The sequence below is a fragment of the Achroia grisella genome, unplaced genomic scaffold (genome assembly GCF_030625045.1).
Source record: "Achroia grisella isolate CSIRO2021 unplaced genomic scaffold, CSIRO_AGI_Agris_v1 utg204, whole genome shotgun sequence".
NCBI lineage: Eukaryota > Metazoa > Arthropoda > Insecta > Lepidoptera > Pyralidae > Achroia > Achroia grisella.
In genome coordinates, this window is record NW_026712703.1 from 3,273,121 (window position 1) to 3,296,361 (window position 23,241).

Sequence of the window (23,241 nt, forward strand, 5' to 3'; positions counted from 1 at the left end):
AGGATTCTCTACAAGTATTCAGGCTTCAATGTATCATTTAGCTAATGAATATAAGCATAACTTATGTTTGAACAAGAATAACATAAAATATAGTATGAATAAATTAAGTACTCGCTTAAATGTAATTTATATAGGTTATGTAAGTATTAATTACATTTATTTCTAAGATATTTCAGTAAAAAATATTTGGATTTGTTTAGTAATAGTAAGTAAATACTAGTTAATTCGTATTTATTATATGTCAGGGTGACATATAATAAATATGTACATATATTTTAAAATCTTAACTGCTGTATTTAAATTTGAAATGAACTGTTACCATATAGTGTTTTGTTTGTTAGTAAGTAGAATTTAATCTTGCATCTCCTCTGGTAATTCATGTGGATTAAGAATGCCAGGCACAGATAACTGAACCCTTCGCTTCTCTTCTTGGGCTTGGCGGAGTGCAAACAAACGTTCCTCCAAATACAGATCACTATCATCTTCACCAGTGTATTCCTGGAACAAAATAAAACATTAATTACAATCTAAATAGTTAATTATAATTATATTAATTATTATCATCCTTTTTTTTAAATACATTACCACTGTATGTAAAAACAATCCTATCTATTCTTTTGTATTCATTACAATTATTGCCAACTATTTGACGGAGACCAACCGACAGTACATTACAAAGTAAAGTACAAAGAAAGCTTTTCAAATGATAATTTTTTAGGCGGGACTAATTTTAATATTTGTAGTTTAGGCATGTATTAAAATACTCTTGATAGTGGAAATATTTTTAAAATTAAATAAGTAGGCAGAACTTTTGAGCCATCTCTTGCATGAACATTGGAGTAGCAAGTCACACATATAAAAACTACAATATAACTATTGAGAAATCTCTAGCATGAACAGTGATTTAAAAAGTAAAAAGAAATTCTCTACTCTATATTAGTAGGCAAGGATACCTTAAAAATTGCACCTTCTGCAAAAAAAACTGCACCTTTTTAAAATATAACTAAATGTTTTCACACTTTTCGTTCGTGGACGAGCTGCCGAGAAGAGGATCTGACATGGTGGTAGCAGACCCCCTCCCGCTTTTACCATTATCTTCTCGCAATTCTCTTTGTCGAATCCAGGTTGGATTCGCCAAAGATCCACCGAGATACAAAACCAAAGATGGAAACAAACCACTGATTGTAAACAATGAAAAGTGGCAATTCCAAAATCAAACCATCAATTGACAAAACGCCTACTGAGGAGACTTCTGCGTTTTTGGGAGGAGCTTGGCTGGCTACTTTAGTAGCCTGGCTCTACACGCACAACGGCCCAGATGAGAGACTAACTGCGTTAAATGGAGTCCAACTTACATTAGATTACACCACATTTCGTTTTACCTATTTTGGTCTGGTGCCCGAAAATGAAGTAAACCTCCTGAAATTTTAATGGTATATTTGAATACACATACCCTTATTTGCACTAAGAAATCTCTGAGGTGATCTTTGAAAGCAGGAATATCTTGATCCAAGTTAAATAATCCTTGCACAGTAATTTTTATTTGGTTGTCTGTTAAATGTGGGAATGCTGTTTTAAGAAGGTTTGCCACATATTCCTGAAACAAAAATATGTTTTAAAATACATAAATATTTTTTTCTCCCATATGTCATTGGAATATGAATTTTAATTGAGGGCATCATTAGTAATGAGAACTAAGGACTTCATTGCTAACAATGTAACATGTCAAACCAAACAATGGGGAACCAATGTGGTCAATAAGTGACAAAATGCTTATCCTATAGAGATACAGCATTAGCTCAGGCAAGTACACCATTCCATAATTACGTATTGTAAACATGAAATGGTGTTTTCATAATAAATACTGATATAAAAATTACTATAAGGCCTATTATTTTAATTAAAATTTTGTTTAAATCTGCTACATTGAGCATATGATAGACAACAAACATTTAGTGCAGAAACTTGACCACTGCTACTGGAAATGTTATGAGCTTCTTTATTAGTACCGTTCTCTATTGGAGATCAAATTCTGGCCATTATCAAATTTACAGACATATTGGTTCACATGTCTGATAACAACTACAAGACTAAGAGTCATACATAGTTTGTCACCAAACAGTCCACACTAGGCATCCAAGCTATATCTTTATTAATTCCATAATGATGCCTCATTCGGAAGCGAAACACGTGTCGCAAATGGGTGTACATTAAATAACGGTCAGAATTTGATTACTAATAAAGAAGGTGGTAACCCTTTCAGTAACGACTTTGAGGTTTCCACACTAAATATTAATATTTGTGGTCTCACACAAGCTAATGGGAGGGATATTATAATAGGAGTGGCTGTTTGTAATATTGAAATAACCGTTTTTTACTACTTGCATATGAATACAAATACGATACATACACCAAAATATGTATTACACTTTTTACAATTTTTGTCTGTCTGTTTGTTCCGGCCTAATCTCTGAAATGGCTGAACCGATTTTGACAGGACTTTTTTTTGGCAGGTAGCTGATGTAATAAGGAGTAACTTAGGTTACTTTTATTTTACAAAATAAAGTGAAATTCCATGCGGATGAAGTCGCAGGAACAGCTAGTACAAAATAATGTTATATAATAATAACCTAGTTTAATAAAATACAAAGCAATTGAAATAGTATTGTTGAAAATATTTAATTGAATTATTTTATGAGAAAAAGAACATATTATAAATTAGTCATAGCGAGACCTGCTCTCTTTGTTGCTGTTGTGCGTTTAGCAATAGAGTGAGAGACATACATTTCAATATGACATTTATTACCTGTATATACAAGACATTGTCAGGTGTGGGTCCAAGGGCTACTGTAACGCGTCCAGCTTCGACCAAAGAGAAAATGTAAGCTAATATTGTAGCATGCATGGTGAGGCCTGCACCATGGGATGTGTCAGTCACTACACTGAAAACATGCTCCAAAATGTCACATAGATATGTCTGGTAAAAACTTTGTGCTGCCTGGGGATGCTGTTCTACATTTTGTAGTAATCTATATAATATTTGGAGGCCTGTATCAGCTACATTTCTCATTGTGTGCTTAAAAGCCCAAATTATAGAATCCAACACCAACTTAAATTGTGCTGGTGGTATACTTAGGAATGCCTTAAAACAGTGTGTATTGACAGCTTGCAAAAGTAAAAAGAACTCTGTTCTGTGTTCTGGATACTCTTCAAAATCTTTATTGATCATTTCAAGGGTGCATTCAAATACAGCATCAAATATTTTTGGAACCTCTGATGTTATATGCCCTCCCAGTTTATAGACAATTGCAGCCATACAAGACAAAACTTCTGGCTCTCGTGCTTCTGGTACTGTAGTTCGTTGATAATCCAATAGGACAGCATCAAGTAGTGGTGGAATAAAATTTTCGAGAACCATACTATTGTCAGTAGATCGTGATACCCAACTTGCTATCAGTTTCAGTGTCTCTTTTTTAATTATTCTCATGTTCTTAATGAGTGGCTGTTTAGTGACTGCAACACCATTCAAGGCAATAGCTTGACTGATATTCTCAGACATTACCTTGTATACGTTTAACATGTCCAAATATATTCTACCCAGCTGCACAACATATGGATGTGCTAAAGCACGACATGCACGCACATTAGTTTTAAGAATACTGACAAGTTGTTTGACAGCTTCTGTATCTTTAAGTATATCCACATTATGAGAAGCTTGTGATATAATGTCATCCCAAACTTGATTGGGAAGCAGCATGTATTTTTCAATTAATTGCTCTTGAGCAACTTGATCAATCTGAGCACTGATCATGTATCCCACAGCCTCATAGAATGTATGGACTTGAAGGGTTTGTAAGTCACAGATAATAGTGCTGATTGTACTTAATATTTCTTCAATAAAAGGGCAAGCTTCTCCAACTTGAGTAGTGACAAAGTGACGTCGACATTTGAGAGCAATTTTTATAAATGTGTCACATGCCATATCTTGCACACCATCATGAGTCTCATGCATGAACTCAAAAAGTTTATTTACAACAGTTTTCAAGAATTTCCAGTGAGCACGTAAGAAACGAGGATATTGACCAACAACATACATAATATTGCTGGCAATAATGGCTTTATTGTCTTTGCCCTTTTTCTGTTCACATAAACCCAATAGCTCTTTGATAACAACAACCAAAAAACGTTTCTCATCTTCTTCCATCATGGCTCCAGAAATGGAACCTATAGCCCAACACAGTGTATTTAGATTTTTCCATGACCACTCAGTACCATTAACTTGATTCTGCAATTTTTCGGTCATGATGCGTTCTGTGTCCTGGTAATCCAAATGGGTTAAATAAACTAATGTTTCTCGCATATTCTTATACAGATTTATTGAGTCAGTATCTTTCATGAATTCTCTCACAACTTCTCCATTTTCATTTTCAACTACCAATACTTCTTCTGGCTTTGCCATTCGTGATATCATTATATAACGCACACTACTGAGAACTTCGGCATATAAAGCTTTTCTGCCCACACTCTTACCCATACTGTATAAACTGGAGGAATGTGAACATGGAGACATTTTATATAAATCAGTAGCTAATGCATTCCAGTACTCCAAACAAATTTTAAATATTTCCACTTCTTCTACTTCTGATATTAGAACCAGATAGCGAAGTGCATTCATCAGAGTATTTGTGAGGCCTCTTCTTTCAATAAGCTCTCCATGCTCTTTTAAATATGTGCACAAAAACAAGGCTAAATTTTGTATAAATACTTGTTCTTGATGTCTACCAGTTGCATAAGCTTCACGAATGTTGGTTGTAAGTGGAAGCATTACCTCTAGTTGTTCCATGGTTTGCACAAGCAATGCTACAAATTGTTCCTCATAATTGCTAACTATAACTCCAGCAATCTCTGTCAAACAGCTCAATGTGACATTACGAAACATAGGCACATTCAGAAATTTAAATATGAGAGTGCTTATTAATTTCATTTCAAATATATACCCAAGAGGTATCCAATTCAAAAATCGTAGCAAAGTGTGAAGTGTTGCATCAACTAATGGTGCATTTTGGGAGTTTTCGAGTACAAATTGACATAGCTGAAAAATTTGACTGAATTCTGAGCACATTGTATCTTTGAGATGTTTCGCTTTTGTCTGTGTGAGTTGTCCTGTACTAAACACAAACACTTCTTCACTTAATAGTTTCAAAATTACCATGTTATTTTGACAAAGACTCTCATTTGTCTTAGAAGCACCCACAATGTCACTAATGAAAGTTTCCCAGTTGTGGGGCCATTCTCTTTTTAACACCTGAATCAATATCATGTTGAGTTTCTTCAAATATACTTTGTTGTTTTCCATAACACTAGGGTCAGATGAATTTTTAATAATTAGACCGACAATATATTTTTTAATCCCTTCACACTGATTTCTTGGTAACACTTTCCATCTAGTCTGTATGACTTGCTCCAATATTTGTAAAGCATAATATTTTGTTTCCTGATTCTGAGAATATTCTAATATAGTATCAACACGAGTCCAGGCATCAGGATGTTCTTTAAGAGCGGTCAGTATGTCCTGGGCAATGCGTTGCTGCTCTCCTACTGATGAATACAAACATCCCACGATATTATCAAGTAAATTTATGTCTAATTTCTGATTAAAGTCCAAGAGTTTAGAAGCTTGTTGCTCTAAACTATCCATTCTGACTTTGTTGCAACTTAAATAAAATTTGTTCCCCTTTTAGCCACTTAAATTGATTTATTCACATTCATTCCTCACCTCATACGGTACTGCAAAGAAAAACAAATACAACAATTAGTAATGAATTCTACCTTAACCTATACAATGTCTAAGTACAATTAAATGCATGCATTGTTTTGTTATTACAATCTGTTTCTACTAACATCGTGGAACATATTACAGGTGAATTACGTTACATACTATAACAGAATTAAATAGTAATAAATTCGCATACAATTTCGTGAGAAAGTCAAATAAATAGCACACACCCCGTATGATATTCACTACGATTATTGGAAATACAACGAGTAAAAAATAAGATAAATGGGATAAACGAATCCCATTTTTGCTGTATACAGTTCACATTTAGAAGAAAATAGGACAATATAACTTACCACAGAAAAATTACTTGCGGCGCAATCAGTCTAACACACTTCCATACACACAGCACTAGTCCGTTGTTTTCGTGAAGCTTGAAAAAGCTTACATACATGACATTGTCTATGCTTGACACTGTAATTTAAAAATATTCATTAGTGGTCGTTTTGTATTAATCTTATAAACAAGTGTAAGTAATGTTAATGCTTATTTTGTATTATGTAACAAAATTGAGTAGTGAAAATGAAGGAAAGAAAAATGTAATATTTTTTTATAAATATACATATATCCATTACATGTATAGTTGCTTTAGCGAAGCAATGTCCCCCATTTATTTCACGCTTCACTCTTTGCAGGGTTGCCAACCGTACTCGGATTCTCTTACCTACAATTTTTTTTTTCAATGTTTTCGCTGTGGTCGTCGGTATTTGGAAATTATTTACTTTTGTATTCGTACGAACTTTTGGCCTATGGTTTATAAGTATTTTTTACAGTAAGCTAAATTTTGTAGTGCATGAATATACATAATATTTAAACCAGTAATTACTTATACTACTACGTACTGTGAACAGCATTTGCAAGGAACTTTATTTACAATAATTAAAATATAATTTTCTATGTTTTAAATTTTAGTGGTGATTACCAAAATCAACGAGAATTAAAAATATATTTAAATAATGTGATGAAATTCCGTTTCGAATATTGATCAGTAAGATAATTGTAATGCAATATTTAATCGTAAATTAATTTATTGCATAGACCACTGCCTTTGTTTTTATTTAATATATAGATATTGTAATCAGTATGTATTAAATTAGTCCTTTATCTGACTTCTTGGATTTCCTAACTTGGACCAATTAAAACAATGGATTTTTTACCATAAACAATACTGTCAATTCCTGTCAATGATATCATCTGTGACTGAAGATATGTGACTTGTTGAAAAATTCAATATCAATCTATTAAAATTTGCCAATCATGAGTTTAATGTCGCGCAAATAATTTAGTGTTCTATTATTTTGTAACAACAGGCAATAATAGAGCAATATTGAAATGTCTAATGTGAATGAGGAAACTACCGGCGAGGTAGGAGAAAGCAGATTAATTCCTTCGGAAAATACCACCCATAGCCCCAGAGCTCTTTCAGAGGATCATCCAGATGTAAGTTTTTTTTTTACACTTAACAGTATGCAGTAGCATAGTCTCATAGGTTCTTTTATTTAACTTATAGGATATACCTGAAGAAAAAAATGGCATTTCGTATATTTACTTGAACATATAAATTTGTTCCAGGTCAATGCTCAGATTGATGAACAGCGACGTAGAATGCAACCAACGAAATTAGAATCGTTTTTTGCAATAACAAAATCACTTATAATTAGAGCATTAGTAGTTTATTTTATCACATCTATGTTCCGTCAACCGTCTGCACCGAAAACAGACGTTAGTAACCCTACTGCCGCTTCTCGAATTCCAGCTGTTAATATGTTTATTAATGGCACTGTGTTAGACATGTATTGTTATGTGTCAGAGAAAGAGTTCATTGGAAATTTGCAAGCTGAAAATTTAATTTGGAAACATACCGGACTTGTATATGGCGATTGGAACGCAGGACCGAATGGCGATGGTACATATACATATGCAACAAATATTGCACCATCTGTAGTATTACAAAATAATGGCTCAATATATCTACATGTATTTGTGGTACCATCTGGTAAATCACCGGATCCTGAGAATAAACAAGAATATGCTGGTCCCTATGTGACATATGGGAAAAAAATGTTAAACAAATATAAGAAATTACGTTACTTAAAAACTCATAATTTATTAACTGGTCAAACTGAGAAATCAGAGGAGGAAATAAAGAAAGCTGAAACATTAAAGGAAGAAATAGTCTCACACTGGCATCCAAATTTAACTATTAACATAGTAACTGATCAAACTAGCTGGATGCAAGGCAGTGTACCACCACCATTGGATGAATTTATATTATTCCTGCCAGATGGAAAACAATATAAGCCAGCAGTATTTCTAAATGATTATTGGAATATGATGCGTGACTATGTACCTATAAATAAGACTACTACTGATTTAAAATTACAATTGACATTTCAACCATTGAGTCTTTTCAAATGGCAATTATATACAGCGCAAGCAATGAGAGATAAACTAAGTATGTTCTCAGCCTTAGGTGCTGATGAGCAAGATGAGGAACAGGATACAGTTAAGGAATTGCTTTTAGATACATCACCTTATTTGTTGGGTCTAACTATAACTGTGTCAGTATTGCATTCTATATTTGAGTTGCTGGCCTTCAAGAATGATATCCAATTTTGGAATAATAGGCAGTCTTTGGAAGGGTTGTCTGTGAGATCAGTATTCTTCAATGTCTTCCAGTCTACAGTTGTTTTATTGTATGTCTTGGATAATGAAACCAATGTAATGGTTAGAATATCATGTTTTATCGGTTTGATGATAGAAATATGGAAAATTAACAAAGTAATGGATGTGAAGATAAATAGAGATGACCGTATATTTGGTATTCCAAAATTGACATTCACTGATAAAGGATCTTATGTAGAATCTAGTACTAGGGAATATGACACTTTGGCATTCCGTTATCTGAGCTGGGCTTGCTTTCCACTTCTGATTGGATATGGTATATACTCCTTGTTATATCAAGAACATAAGGGATGGTATTCATTTATACTTAATATGATGTATGGTTATTTATTGACTTTTGGTTTTATAATGATGACTCCTCAGCTATTCATAAACTACAAGTTGAAATCAGTTGCCCATCTGCCATGGCGAATGATGACATACAAGTTCCTAAATACTTTTATAGATGACATATTTGCATTTGTTATCAAAATGCCAACAATGTATCGCCTGGGATGCTTCAGAGATGGTGAGCATCAATATCTAAACAAAATATAATGAACTCAATATAGCTCTCCAATGAATCTCTTGTAATTTATCTTATCTTCTTACAGATATAGTTTTCTTCATATTCTTATATCAGCGCTGGATTTATAAAGTAGATCACAAACGTGTAAATGAATTTGGTTTCTCTGGTGAAATGGAGCAGCAACAAAAACAAACAAAGAATGGTGCACCTGCTTTAACAGAAGCAGAGCAACGGCCGACAGATAAGAAGAATGATTAGAAAATCTTTTCTGATTTATAATAAAGAATTGTAATTTACTTATATACCATTTAGCAAATGTTTTATGTTGTGAAAGGTATGTGATTAGTGTTTGAATTTCTTTATTAATAGTTGAAAGACCTCTAATATATGGAATAGATGTAATGGTGTTTATATACTTAGTAAATTGTTGTTAGCCAAATTATATGCTTACTGGCTACATTGAATGAATGTCTAAAGTTATTATAAATTACTTTGATATACAATTCTTGAATTTTGGTTGTCAAGTAATTATTGTCTGATACTGCTCTACCATACATGTGGCATATTTTTTACTAGCTACTTGACCTGGCATCGCATGGGTGGGTGTATGTGTATTATATATATAAACCTTCCTCTAGAATCACTCTATCTATTAAAAAAACTGCTTCAAAATCCGTTGCGTAGTTTTAAAGATTAAGCATACATAGGGACAGTCAGCAACAGTGACTTTATTTTATACCATACTATGTAATGATTTGGTACTTCTAATACATACATATAAGTTTCACCATTATCCAGAGTAGCACTAGTATAATTATCTGTGTATTATTTGAATTTTCTCTTAATTAGTTGTACAGAGACTATTCAATTGAGGAATCCTTTATGTTATTTTAATAAGTAGTTTTCTCTTCAACACAAATATCTGTTACAAAAAGTAATTGAAAAGGTTATAATTCCAATTTGCTTCCGTTCATGTTTATTATGTATTTACTCAGTACAGTCTGTTTAGGTTATTCAATTTTTATGATTTACTCATAGACATTTTAAATTACTGAGAATTTTTTTCTTTAAAAATATTTTAATATATTACTATACTTCTTACACAGTAATATGGAATAATATCTATTGCTTCTTCAACTATGTATGAACCGTCATTACACACTTCACTAAAACTTTAGTTTCTTGAATTTTCCAACTTGTTTACTAGTAAATTTTTTACTATGTTTTGTGAGAAAAATTGTTATAAAAGTAAAAATATTATTGCAAGTTAGTAAGTAGGTTGCATTGCCATAGAATTTAGAAAGATTAAATATAGTATTGTTGATATCATAGCACCATGTTTATGAAGATATTAAATTGTTGTCTCAATATTTAAAATTTAATTTGTATTAATATTTTGAATAATTACATTCTTATTAGATTACATATATTACGCACAGATATTTTATTAATTGATTAAACTAAAAAGATCTTATAGTTGCGTATTTCTTAAAATTACTAGATTTATATTGTCTTTTTGTTTTACAACATTACTGCTTTAGGGTTACCTTATTTCAGAGTCACCCTTAGGCTGAGAACTGGGTTTGTTGTGTGATAATTTTATTCTATACATTATCTACGATGAGATACTTCCAGTACTCGTGCCCAGCACTTGAACTATTGTCACATATGAAACACACCTATATATGGAAATGATTGGTGATTGAGATTATCTCGGTTGAAAAATGTACTTGATGTACATGTGTAGGAGTAGACTTCTGTCAAAATGGGCAACTCCTACATGTTGTAAATATGTTCTAGAATCTGGCAGATTGGTTACAGTAAGGTAATAAAACAACTGAAATATCCTCAAATTTACTTTACTGAGATCATACAAAAATTGTTGCAACAGAAATATTGACTTCATCTAAATCCATGTTCATATTCCTCCACTATTGTGAGATCTGTGAAAACTGGATTGCTAACAGTTATTTTTAAACTTTCGTGTTTATTATACATTATTTATATTATTAACCGGGTCTTAACACGGATAATTTTGTGGTAAATAAAGGTATTTACCTCTCTCGACGATAGTGGTAAATACCTTTATTCTCATATTATTTGTCTTCAGACCTAGTTAATAATTTGTTATTATAAATATAATGTTTATGTTATTATAAATAAAGTTCACTGGTAGTTAGCAGATCTAGCTTTTTTTGGTTATTTATACCAATTTGCTTATCGTAGTGATCAGACAGGAAGTATGTACGTATACCAATATTGATTATAGTTGGCAGTTAATTAATTTTAATTAATTAAGACATTTATTGTTTGCCTATGACGTGCAATTACCGCGAAAAAGACATTTGTTGTGTAATAATACACTTGTTCTTGATTTTTCTCAAGTATGGCCGCCCTTACAAACTGCTATATACCATTGAGAATTGGTTTAAAAATGTTTTCAATCATCGATATACCCTAGGCCCATTATTGTTTCTAGTGCAGGAGTCTTGTTTTGTTATTTACTTCACGGAATTTCTTGTCGTTTCAAAAATATCGGTCTTCTGTAAGGGCTCTATTTACTTATATTTTTTTAGAGAAACCGTTTGTTCAATAATATATTTATATTTCATTCATTCCTAAATATTTGTGAATGTGTTTCGAACTATGATAATATTTTCAGGTATCTGAAATATATTTCAACCGTTAAAAGCACAACCTATTATCAATATAGAACATACAAGTTTGTAAGTATTATAATAATAAATTTGTTGTTTCTAAATATTTAAGAATTTATATTATTTCATCCAATCAACATCTTTGAGAGGTTTGTCGAACACCTCGTAACTATTGTACTATATTCCACAATCTTCCAACAGAAACCTATAATGTATTGCTGTCTTGTCTTTTGTTTATGTTAGATTAACACCAGATTACAGATTAAGCTAGAGTTGAAGCTTATATTCGTAAAGTGCGTTGTTCTTTTCCTTACAATTGTATTTATAATCATCAAAGTATTATTTATGAGAACCTCGGTGGTCTAGCAGTTTAGCACACCACCTTATTTCCAACGGTCGTGGGTTCGGTTCCTCGCACTATGGAAATATTTGTAGGTAAAAATATGTATAGGTATCTTGTATGTTTTTTATGTACATATATCATGAATGTATTTACAGTAAAGAAATATATTTATATATTTCTATCACTTGTCTAGTACCCAAAAAAACAAATTGCCTAGTTTGGGAGTAGATGGCGCTGTTAGACCCAGAGTCAGTGGTTAATTTCCTGAATCATTACTACTCAGGCAAACCATACCATACATCATTTAAACCATAATACAACAACTTAGTTGTACATATCATAATATCTTAAGAGATTCCAATTATAGATGATTGTTAGTAATGGGGACTCTACTGTCTTCCAATAGTAGTCTAATTGCAACATACGATTATTGTTTTTTTATGAATGATGAGGGAATTAGTATTCCCGGGTCATAAAGTAATATATGGTCAGGGTACTGACTGAAAATTATAGTATGGGGAATGGAGTCAGGTGGTCGGATAACCTACTATCTGAATATAATTAAGGAGCACGCACGATGGTTTTGAAGATGGACTATGTGGAGGTAGAATGGACGTTTGTAATTTAATAAAATAAAAACTATAATATATGAAAATCATGAAAGGATAAAAATTTGAAATAAAAATATTAATTTGAGATTTTTATCTCATATATTATAAAACGATGATACGAGTGTCTAGCATCTTTAAAAATGATAGCATTTATGAATCAGTAAGGTATTTTCCAAATATTTTAACATCCTTCTTTTACAATCGTTTACGTTGGATGTTATAATTACAACAATGGATTGATGAATGGATAATACAAAAATATTCGTGACAAGTACAATCTTCAGAAATAAAACAATTACAATGTACAACACATTAAAAAAAATACATAATCGATTTTACGAATACTGACTTAGAACAGCTTATACTTTTCATCCTCAATCTGACACACTGACGAAAAATTGAGTAAAAGTATGGATAAAATATTCTTGTGTGACCAAATTATCGTTAGGTATTCATTATATTTTATATAAAAATAACTCTCTTCCATTATTAGAGCCAACAAAAATGTATCCATGCAAGATCATTATATTCTCCTGTTCGCCAGCGAGAGGAGCGAAACCTTAATCACTCTCTACACTCACTACATTTTCAAACATCGCCAACATTTAGGTTTACTTAGTTAATCCTCTAGTTGGTTTCTTCATAAAAATTCAAATTTGTTTCTTGAGCATTTTGAAAATAAATCAACTCCTAATTTGTAATGTTATCTGAACGGACATCCAGGTGCCCAGTGGCCGCGGGCGCCGCAACTGTAGCAACGTCCGTACCCTCCGTAGTAGGAACCAGGTACACCTGGGACGGTATTGTTGCTGTGCCTGTGGTTTGTACTTCCAGATTGGTCTGCATCTGTACACATTTAACAAATAAATTAAATTGATAATATTAAACACCTAAATTCGAACTCAAAAGGCCACCAATTTCCAATCTATCATGTATCATTTCAATAATTCAGGTATTAGGAACCTATTATAAGACAATAAATTACATTGTTATGGTAATTTATGATTAGGGAACTTACCACCATTGAGGCCGGCAATAGGAATATCTGCGGGGGACTCCTCGGTATCGGAAGCATCGTCATATCCACTGTTGGTATCTGATGATGCATAGTACCGCCGTCTTCGATATGGCCAGAAGTCGAAATTGTAGTCGCTGCAAAGTTAAAATGAAACAAAATGATTTATGAAATATATATGTACGCGTGAATTAAATACGAAAAGTAACATGAAATAAAAGTAATATATAAAATGTATTTATTTCAAAACCGATAAAGAAAATTATATAATTATATATCTAATGTCAAAATCGACGTATAGATTAGTTAAGCAGGCAATAAAATATTGCCTTTCATGATGCTACAATTACTTATTTTTTGTCCTGGGTAATTCACAGCGTTATCTAGTTCTAAATTAAGCAAATTTCATGACTTTTAGTCAACCGATAATAATAGAAAAACATACAATACAACAAACAAACTAATACAATAGGTGATACAAAGGATCGAACCTGCGTCCGTTAGATGCAAGGGAGTGCGCTAAACCACTAAATCACCGAGGTTATCGAATCATCGACAAATGATATCTTTGCGTCTGAGATTATCATTTTAGCTGGTGGATTATTTTGTCCCTTTTTATGTAATCAAAATTATTTGAAAGAAAATGATATAATCAATCACAGCAATAATTATTGATTTACTTTGAGATTATAAAGAATACGATTTCTTTGCTTTACGGGATAATAACATTATTTCAAACAAATTTTCTAATTAAGTATTCTTTGTATCCTAGATGTCGAATTAATTATTATCTGGATACACACTGTACTTCTATCACTATTTTTTATGAATATTTTCATTACCATGCTAATAAAATAGTGGCAGTGAGCATAATATCAAGAGACTCCATTTATTACGAATCGTCTCTTAGCTTGAAGCAAAATTTCTACTTTTTTTATACAATTGCATTAGTTGAAGCAGACACTTGCTTACTTTTTAATTACTAGCATTAGTATCAAGCAAACATTGTGAAAATTCAATCTTACGTGATTCAAGGTCTATGGACCTCAAAGTAGACGGACTGTCCGTGGGGAATTGTTACCAATGGTTATAAATTACAACAATACAAGTAGCCTCAGAAATACTTCGGTCGATACACATATCTCGTATACATACGTGCGTATTTAGGTATATACAATTGCTTCGGACTTTGTTTCTCCTTGCTTGGTTTGTTTTTTATAATATAATTTTTTCCTTTTTTTATACGATTTACACAATTTAGCGCGTGTTATGTTCAACCTTAAAAAAATGCGCATATAAAGAGAGGTTTTTAAAGAAACGGTGAATATAGATTTATCGATGAACTGTAATAAATATATTTAATATTAGGTATGATCAGCAGTCCAGGCAGCAGTCGGAAGATTGACTCTTTCGGAAGCCTAATCTTGTGTCGCACAATATCTCTATCATATATATTGTAACGGTACTCACTCGTCCTCGTATTCCTCCTCCTCCTCCCCCTCCTCGAAGAACTCGGAATCACTGTCCGAGTCTCCATAGCTGTAATCTCCGCTGAAATACAATTATTGGAATATTATAATATTAAAGTAAAAAAAAAATTGCCCATATAATATAGACGGACGAAGCAAAATTTTAAAACTTTTTAAAGAATGGTAGAGACAAACGAAAATGATTAGTGATTTTTAGTTAGGTAACAACTCACTTACATCTATATAATTTTCCCTTTAACGTTAAGTTACATTTTTTTATATAAGTCTAATAAAAAGGTGACGTTGGGCAGGCGGTCTGTCTAGAAAGTGTAAGCAGAATTCTAGGTAATATTGGATTTGATCATGTTACACCCACATCAAATCACTATAATGAGGACAAGACGATGTTGAGTTACGGGATACCCGTATATACTTATCTACTAGCTGTCTACCGCAGTTTTTTATTATCACACCGAGTGCGATGTGGAAATTAATAAAGTATTGTCTATTATAGCAAGGAATAATATGGCTTCCCATAAGAAATAAATGCTTATGGTACCATTACATTCATAAGTTTTCCCATATTTTGGTGAGGGTATTTTATATGTAGAAATATAGATAAATGATGATCATCATCTATGTTTTTTGTGATTAGAAATTAGTAAAACTTTACACAGATGGAAGCATACCGACTGGTCCCTGCGCTGGGCTGACGCTCTAGCACTGACTCGAGTTCTGCAAACAATACAGCTTCATAAAACTACTCTATTAACACAATTATGACGGCCTCGGTGGTCAAGTCGTTTAGCACACCGCTTTACTGCCGATGGTCACGGGTTCGTTTTCTCGCACGGTACAAACATTTTTATTCTATGAATATTACGTATGTATTTAATTATTTCTATTAGTTGCCTAGTACCCATAACAAGCTTGCTTAGCTTGGATCTCGATGACGCTGTGTGAACTGTCCTGGGTTATTATTAATATTAATTGTATTTTATATAATAGATTTCTCATATGGCAACTTTACACCTTTGAATACATAGTAATAGACCTTTTCGGCAGTATTTCATATTAGTAGAACCTACTTAATTTAAAAAATCTCAATTAATTATTATTGGAGTGTTATTACGTTATACAGTTAAATCAGAATCAATAATAATCTACATAGCTTGCGACAATTTAAACAGAACTTGCAAAACTGACACAGTATTCCTACTGTAGTTTAATTACTATTATACTACAGTAGGAATACTATTCTATATAATTACTATACTATTAGATTTCTGATTTTCTTTTATTTTCCATTTTTTAATCTGTTTACTTTATCTAATCGTTTTTATTTAATTCTTTTCACATGTCAGGAAATTAAATTATGAAGCTGCATTGTTCACATACGTTTAAAAAATATGTTAATGGAATTTCTGATTTCTATTATATTATTAAACATTGTATTAAATTTTCAAATGAATATTGTACACTGGCAAAAACATACACAGTAACTAACTAGTTAGAAACAAATACTTTGTTTTTCAAAACTTTGAATAGCCACTTAATAAAAAACGCACTAAACATATAAAATTATTTAGACAGCCAAGTTGTTCTACTGTGCTAGTAGAACAACTTGGCTGGCTTCACTAGGACGAAATCAGATCTAAACTCATTATAAACTGTATCGTGTTACTAAATGATGTAGGAAGCAGGAATAATATTACGTTGAGATAGCTCCACGGACACTATAACAATCAAGACAATCAAAATGCTGACTACCTGGCAAATTTAGGTGTTAAACAGTCCAACAGAGATCTGAACTCTTCTATAGAATGCCTCAATGCCTAAAACTGGGACACCTCAAAGTAATAACTAAATAGAAAGCACTGAATTACCTGGCCGAAAATGCCTGGATTAGTACTAGACATTCAAAGCTATAATAACGCGATACTCGAATCAATATTCGAATAGACTAATGCTATTGAGTAAAATGACATATACAATATGTTTAGGGACTTGACACAAATTAAAAAAATGCAATTTTTGCAAAGTAGAGAAAATAGTAGCATAGTTGTAGCCCACTCATGCATAAACGAAATATCTCCCATGGAATGTATAAGATACTCCATTCTGAGCAAATAAAATGCATTGCTCCTAAGAAAATCCTTCAATTCTTGTCCTGATGGGTACTTGAAAAAGGGCGAGCACAATATATTTCGGTAGGTCGCAGTGCTACAGATCTAAAACACCTAGCAATAGGCCAAATAAAACATAGAGTAGCTATTATATATATTATTATTACTCCAAGAAGTATTACTTTATTGATTGATATTTATTATTGGGATCTTTGGGGGAGGCCTATGTCCAGCAGTGGACGTCTTCCAGGCTGCGATGATGATGATGATGATTTATTATTGACATATTATATACTGAATTATGCATGCCAATTAACTGAGATATCAGTGATATATTTTTGGCTTGAAGTGTGGTGAATTACTCAATTATACCATTTAGATGGAAAGAAAATTAAATAGAAGACAGAAGACAAAAATGAAAGTATCTTTTTTAATTTACAACAGGTTGGATTAACAGCATTTGACTGTCATCGGCATGTTTAACATAACGCCTCCATCAAATACGCTATATGTGGATGCTGAATGTATAGTAAAACTTTAAAGATTGCTTCAGAGTCATATTCAGAAGTAGAATTGTTAGCCACACAAATGCTCTAGACCAGGTGAATTACATTCAAACAAGAAAGAATACAAACTTTGATTTTACCTTCTCTGTTCTTGAGTAAATCCTGTCTCTTAGTCTTCATTTCCTCTGTGAGATTCAAAACGATTTTATCAATGAATGAATCTATTACTAAACTTTTACATTCTGAAGTAATAGGAGCCCTGTAAATTGTCAAATGCATTAATTACTAAAAAGAAATTCAATTGTGTACTTTATCCTGGGGAGTGGGTAGCTGTGATTGAATAGTATTTTCATTCTCATTTCGTAGTTGATACTGTTATTAAAGTTGCTACAATATAAAAATATATAAATAGCCTTCTTTTTTTTTTATGGATGATAATGGAATGGTGCATCCACCTGCGCTAACGGTTTACGCTGGCGGGACACCAGTGGAGAGTGATAAGATTAGCATGAGGTCAGTTAGCCCATCAACAACATTGACAAATTCACCTAACAATCCCCTTTCCACTTCCACTTTTGCTTTTAACCTACTATATTTGTGGATCTAGAAATTAGATACAAATGCAGTACTACAAATGAAATTATGTACCTGCAAATAGGACAATCCTTTTTCTTCTTCTTCCAAGATGTAATACAATATTTACAGAAGGTATGCGAGCAATTTAGAGTGATTGCGTTTATAAAGAGTTCAGCGCAGATACTACACTGCAATTCACTTTCTATGACCTCTCCAACTTCAGCTAGGGTGCTTTGTTTTGATGTATCTTCCTTCACAGGATCTGGCACACTTTCCATGAGATTTTTATTCTCAGTTTCTACAATTTCTAATTGCTTTCTCATCTAATAGGAAAAAAAAAGAAATCCCAATATAATTTGTAATTTAGTGTTGTAGCCATTTTATATAACCAGATGTCACAATAAGATTAATGTGATGTCTGGTTATATAAATCTTCAGTATGAAGATATTAACTTAATCTGGTTAATTTGTTAAGATTACATTGTTAGTCTGACTGTCTAACATTACCTTCTCAAGCTGATCTTGCAAAGAACTAATGACTTCACCAGACTGCTCAGCTTGTTTTTGGATCCTTTCAGCCGCTAGTGCTGCTAATTCAGTTTCCCTTTGTGCAACTCGCAACTATAATTGCACAAATATATCAGTTACATTTAGATTAAAAAATATATTTATGTGGAACAAACTACTACGGCGCGGCGGCGGTCAATGGCAACTGTGGATGAAGTATATACCAAGATTAATGACTGGCCGTTTAAATTAGCTATTTATTTTCAATAATATTAGGCTATAAAGTTGGATGAAGAAGTATTTCCATAACAGGAAATAAGTAATTTTTACTTCAATTTTGCCCATAAACAGATTTGGATGTGTTATCGAATGGATAATGAATTGGTATAGATTTTTTAAGAAAACTATGGTTGTTAGTGGATATTAAAATGTATATTAGTTTGTCCTCACTAATTTAAATATCAAGCTCATGTAAAATCAATTCTTAATCTAATTAATCAAACTCTCAAAAAGTATATCTTGTAAAAAAAGGATTCAAACAGCAATGAAGGGAATAATGAAATGGGAAATTACATTCTCATTAGACAGACTCAGATATATTACAATACAGAACATAAGAATTGAAAAATTCACATGTCTCAAATCAAAAATATCTACTTAAATAATAATTATCCAGGAAATAATCGTGTGTCAAGAAAATAATGAATAAAGTAAGAATAACATAAGGAAAGAAAATTATTATTAAATAATTTTTACAGTCTAAAAAAATGATACCTTAAGTTCTTCCAGAGACTTTTCAGAATTGACTTCCGCATCAGCTAGCTTTTTTTGTATTTCCTCTCTTTCTTGTATCTATAAAAATATATAATATTGAAATATCTTACTAATATTATATACATGAAACTTTGTTAGTATGAATGGATGTTTATTACTCTTTCATGCAAAAACTACTCAATGGATTTTAATTAAACTTTACAGTAACATAGAATTTATATCAGAATAACACATAGGCTATAGTTTAAAGAGATTTTATGATGATAAGAGATATTGTCTCTTATCTCTCAAAGTAAATTGGGCTAAATATAATGATAAATGTCAAATAAGTGTGAATTTAACTAGTATTTTACAGTAAAGGCAAGATACATTATAGAATTATAATAAAATTGTAACTATAAGATATTTCATATCTTGCAGTATTCTATATATTCTTTTATTCATATCATTTATGCTGATATACAAGTCTTCTTCTCTTTTCACTGTCTCGACTGAAACCAAACAGCCTGGATTGTGGAGAGAAAAGCAATGAGTGTGGAATACAGAGATTGTTCTAAATATATATAGACAATGGAGAACTTACCAGTTGGTTCATTTTGACTTTCTCATCATTACTTAATTTCTTCATCTGTTCCATTTGTTCATTCAGATATTGTTCAGCTTTTATTTTTTGTTGTTCAGTTTGTTGAACTTTCTCTTCCAAAACTTTTTTTATTTTCTCTAGTTCCTGTTTTAATTCAGTTTCTCTTAGTTTTTTCTGCTCTTCTAGCTCTTGTAATTCCTGTTGATTATATATACATACTATACTCAGTTAATTTAAAAGTCAATTAGAGTTTAAGGGATTTCTAAAATATTCTACTTACCATATATTTTCATGGTACAAAGAGGCTATGTATTGAAACTAAGTATGTTTATTGGTTACAGAAACAATTTAAAATAAATTTAGTGAATGAATGTAATTCTGATTTTTACATGTAAAGATTCTAAATTGACAGTGAAGTCTACATGTGAAGTCTAAATTCATCCCATAAATATCATTTATTTACATACATTAACAGCCTGTAAATATTAATATAAAGTAATAAAAAATCATATACTGATTATTATCCTGTCAGTGGCATGTAACAATTACTAATTCATACTATTTGATATCATACCTTCTCTTTGGCTATCCTAAGTTGCTCAGTTTCTCTCCGAAGCATTTTTTCCAATTCTTGTTTCTCTTTTAACCGAACTTCTTCCTGTTCTTTCATTTTTGCAGTTAATTTCTCTAACAAGTCCTCCTTTGACGAATTTTTTCTATTCAACTCACTAAGGAATTCCTCTCGCTCTTTTAGTAGTTTTTCTTTGAGAGAATTATTTTCTTTTATCATTTCAGACTCTGCTTCATTATGTTTATTTATTTGATCCTGCAAATAAACATGAAATTATACTTCAAACCAATTGAAAAATATACCTACAGGTAGGGCAATTTTATTTAATGCATATCATATATAGAAATATAGATACAAAAAAGCTTAAATTACTGTAAAAAATCTTAGAATCAGTAAAAAATGATGTCATGCTAAATGTATAACAATAGTAGTTAATGCTTTTGGCTATCTTAATTAGGGTTACAATATTCATACCTATTATTAAATAAAATAATGTAGTAACCCAAGAATCCTGTGCTTTGAACGAACAAATACTTAAATTGAAATATTAACTCATACCATTAACTCTAATATTTTCCCTTCCATCTCTTCCTTGACTGTTGCTAGTTGAGCATCACGTTCAGCAATTTGTAAGGCTTTCTGTTCCTCAACTTCATTCTTTTCTCCCTTTAAATTTTCTATTTTAAGGGCATATTGAGACTCAAGATGTTTAATTTGCCTGTCCATATCAATTTGCAATTGGCTTTTTAACATCCTAGTTGTAGTTTGCATTTGTTTTCTATTATGAATTTTATCCTCTAAATGTTTTATTTCACAATTTTGAGACTCCTCAAATTTCATTTTAACATCATTTATAAAATCATTAGCATTATCATTAACTTCTAGTTTTATGCGTTTCCTTGGTATTATGACTGATTCAGGTTCAAAAATGAATTTGTATTTAAATTCTTCTGAGGGCTCTAGTACAATGATGTCTTCATTTGTCAGTTTTCTAATATTACCTTTTCCCACTTTATGGCCATTAACTGATATTCCAAAGGTACTGCTATCTTCAATAATCCATTCATTGTTAAATTTCCTAAATGTACAATGTTTTCTAGAGATTGCCAAAAATGGTATTACAACAGAATTTTGAAGTCCTCGTCCTAGTGTGAACTGTAAATATAAGAAAAACAAAGAAATAATTTTAGTTTTTGATATAATGCTAATATTAAAAGTTATGAGTAAACGCTGGAGCCACTGCGCCGACTGGAGAAAATCTTTATTTATGCTAATATAATTAAATACAATACTCAGAAACTTATGGGTCCACTAGTAAAATACATGTGTTAAACTAATGTAAAATATTAGACTTACCTCTGAAGAAGTAAACGATATTTCTTGGACATTATTAAACTCTGATTTTAGAGGGCTACAAGATATCAACAGAGGAACAGTTTCGTCCATATTTTAAATTTTCTTGTAAAAGCTAAATAATAAACATTAAAAATATCAATTTGATATATTCGATATTTGAATGGTTTTTTTTATTAAGAAATTTTACGGACTTGGAAAATCTCCAATGGCCAAATAATTATATTGATATAGATTAGCTATTACAGGTAGTGTTGTCATATCAAATTTACATTTTAAACTTTGTTCAAATATTATGATAAACTATTCTATAGTGTAGTGATACGCTGCGGCACCAGCTGAGTGGAGGCCCTTTCAGCTCATAGCGAAATATTAATTTTTAAGTTTTCTTTTTTACTCTGTACTATGATGCTGAATAAATGATTATTATTACTATAGGTACTCTGTGTTCAAAACTGGCGCTATGACGTTTTGATTTAGGTCTTTTGTCAAAGAGAAAAATATTTAGCTTTTCAGCGGCTGTATGGATGCAGTTCCCTTTGCCGTTCCGGTAAAGAATTAGACGTGGAGACATTATTTAACTTGGATGAAGGAGTATTCTTCATCAAAGTTAGTTAATTAAGAATTGAACTGGGATGATAATGAGGTATTTCTGGGATGCTGATGGGGTTATACAAAAATTAATGTAATAAAATAAATCGGTCAAGTCAAAGCATGTCATGTCATTGTAAACGTATTTCTAGGACCCATAACTACGTACTTTATATGCTCACATTTCGCTTAGTATAGTTTTAATTCAAATTGATAAATTTAGTGTGTTATAGATGTTTCCATCATCCGAGAGACACGCTGTTTTATTTTTTTCTCATTTTCTGATAGCTTTCACTTGTGAATTTAAGCGGGCAAGGCAGCCCGCGCATTTGTGTGTGTAAATGTATTCTTTAGCTTCAACTTTACTTTTAGTCTGTTAAAAGTGATTGGGAGTGGTATCTGAATGATCAGTGGTGATGGAAGACCAAGGTCAAGAATCCGTAATCCATGAAAACGATTATGTTATCCCGAATAATACCGAGAATAATGATGACAACTCTATGGATGATATTGAAGAACCACTACAAGTA

At 31.8% G+C, this 23,241-nt stretch overlaps 3 protein-coding genes across 7 annotated transcripts; 1 reads left to right on the forward strand and 2 right to left on the reverse strand.

Moving 5' to 3' along the window:
* Window positions 1–243: 243 nt before the first annotated feature.
* On the reverse strand, window positions 244–6,241 carry LOC131841934 (exportin-1). Of its 2 annotated transcripts, none has more exons than XM_059190331.1 (4): window positions 6,133–6,241; window positions 2,807–5,787; window positions 1,454–1,597; window positions 244–498 (listed from the first exon to the last, which is right to left on the reverse strand). In XM_059190331.1, the coding sequence occupies exons 2-4, from the start codon at window positions 5,696–5,698 to the stop codon at window positions 352–354; spliced, it is 3,183 nt and encodes a 1,060-aa protein (XP_059046314.1). In that variant the 5' UTR covers window positions 5,699–5,787; window positions 6,133–6,241; the 3' UTR covers window positions 244–351. The 2 variants fall into 2 exon arrangements, with proteins under 2 accessions (XP_059046314.1, XP_059046315.1); XM_059190332.1 differs by lacking the exon at window positions 6,133–6,241 and adding an exon at window positions 6,007–6,096.
* A 762-nt stretch (window positions 6,242–7,003) lies between these two features.
* LOC131841977 (putative lipid scramblase CLPTM1) lies at window positions 7,004–9,834 on the forward strand. The gene is made up of 3 exons (XM_059190402.1): window positions 7,004–7,276; window positions 7,409–9,029; window positions 9,115–9,834. The coding sequence occupies exons 1-3, from the start codon at window positions 7,169–7,171 to the stop codon at window positions 9,285–9,287; spliced, it is 1,902 nt and encodes a 633-aa protein (XP_059046385.1). The 5' UTR covers window positions 7,004–7,168; the 3' UTR covers window positions 9,288–9,834.
* Window positions 9,835–13,220: 3,386 nt separating this feature from the next.
* Window positions 13,221–22,332, reverse strand: LOC131841925 (E3 ubiquitin-protein ligase RNF8-like). 4 transcript variants are annotated; one of them, XM_059190319.1, is made up of 12 exons: window positions 22,124–22,329; window positions 21,326–21,922; window positions 20,771–21,022; window positions 20,197–20,394; window positions 19,614–19,691; window positions 18,840–18,953; window positions 18,405–18,655; window positions 17,897–18,015; window positions 15,814–15,859; window positions 15,126–15,206; window positions 13,659–13,792; window positions 13,221–13,486 (listed from the first exon to the last, which is right to left on the reverse strand). In XM_059190319.1, the coding sequence occupies exons 1-12, from the start codon at window positions 22,211–22,213 to the stop codon at window positions 13,344–13,346; spliced, it is 2,103 nt and encodes a 700-aa protein (XP_059046302.1). In that variant the 5' UTR covers window positions 22,214–22,329; the 3' UTR covers window positions 13,221–13,343. The 4 variants fall into 4 exon arrangements, with proteins under 4 accessions (XP_059046302.1, XP_059046303.1, XP_059046304.1 ...); XM_059190321.1 differs by lacking the exon at window positions 13,221–13,486 and adding an exon at window positions 14,811–14,933 and having other exon boundaries at window positions 13,705–13,792; window positions 22,124–22,332; XM_059190320.1 differs by lacking the exon at window positions 15,814–15,859 and having other exon boundaries at window positions 22,124–22,328.
* Window positions 22,333–23,241: the final 909 nt, after the last annotated feature.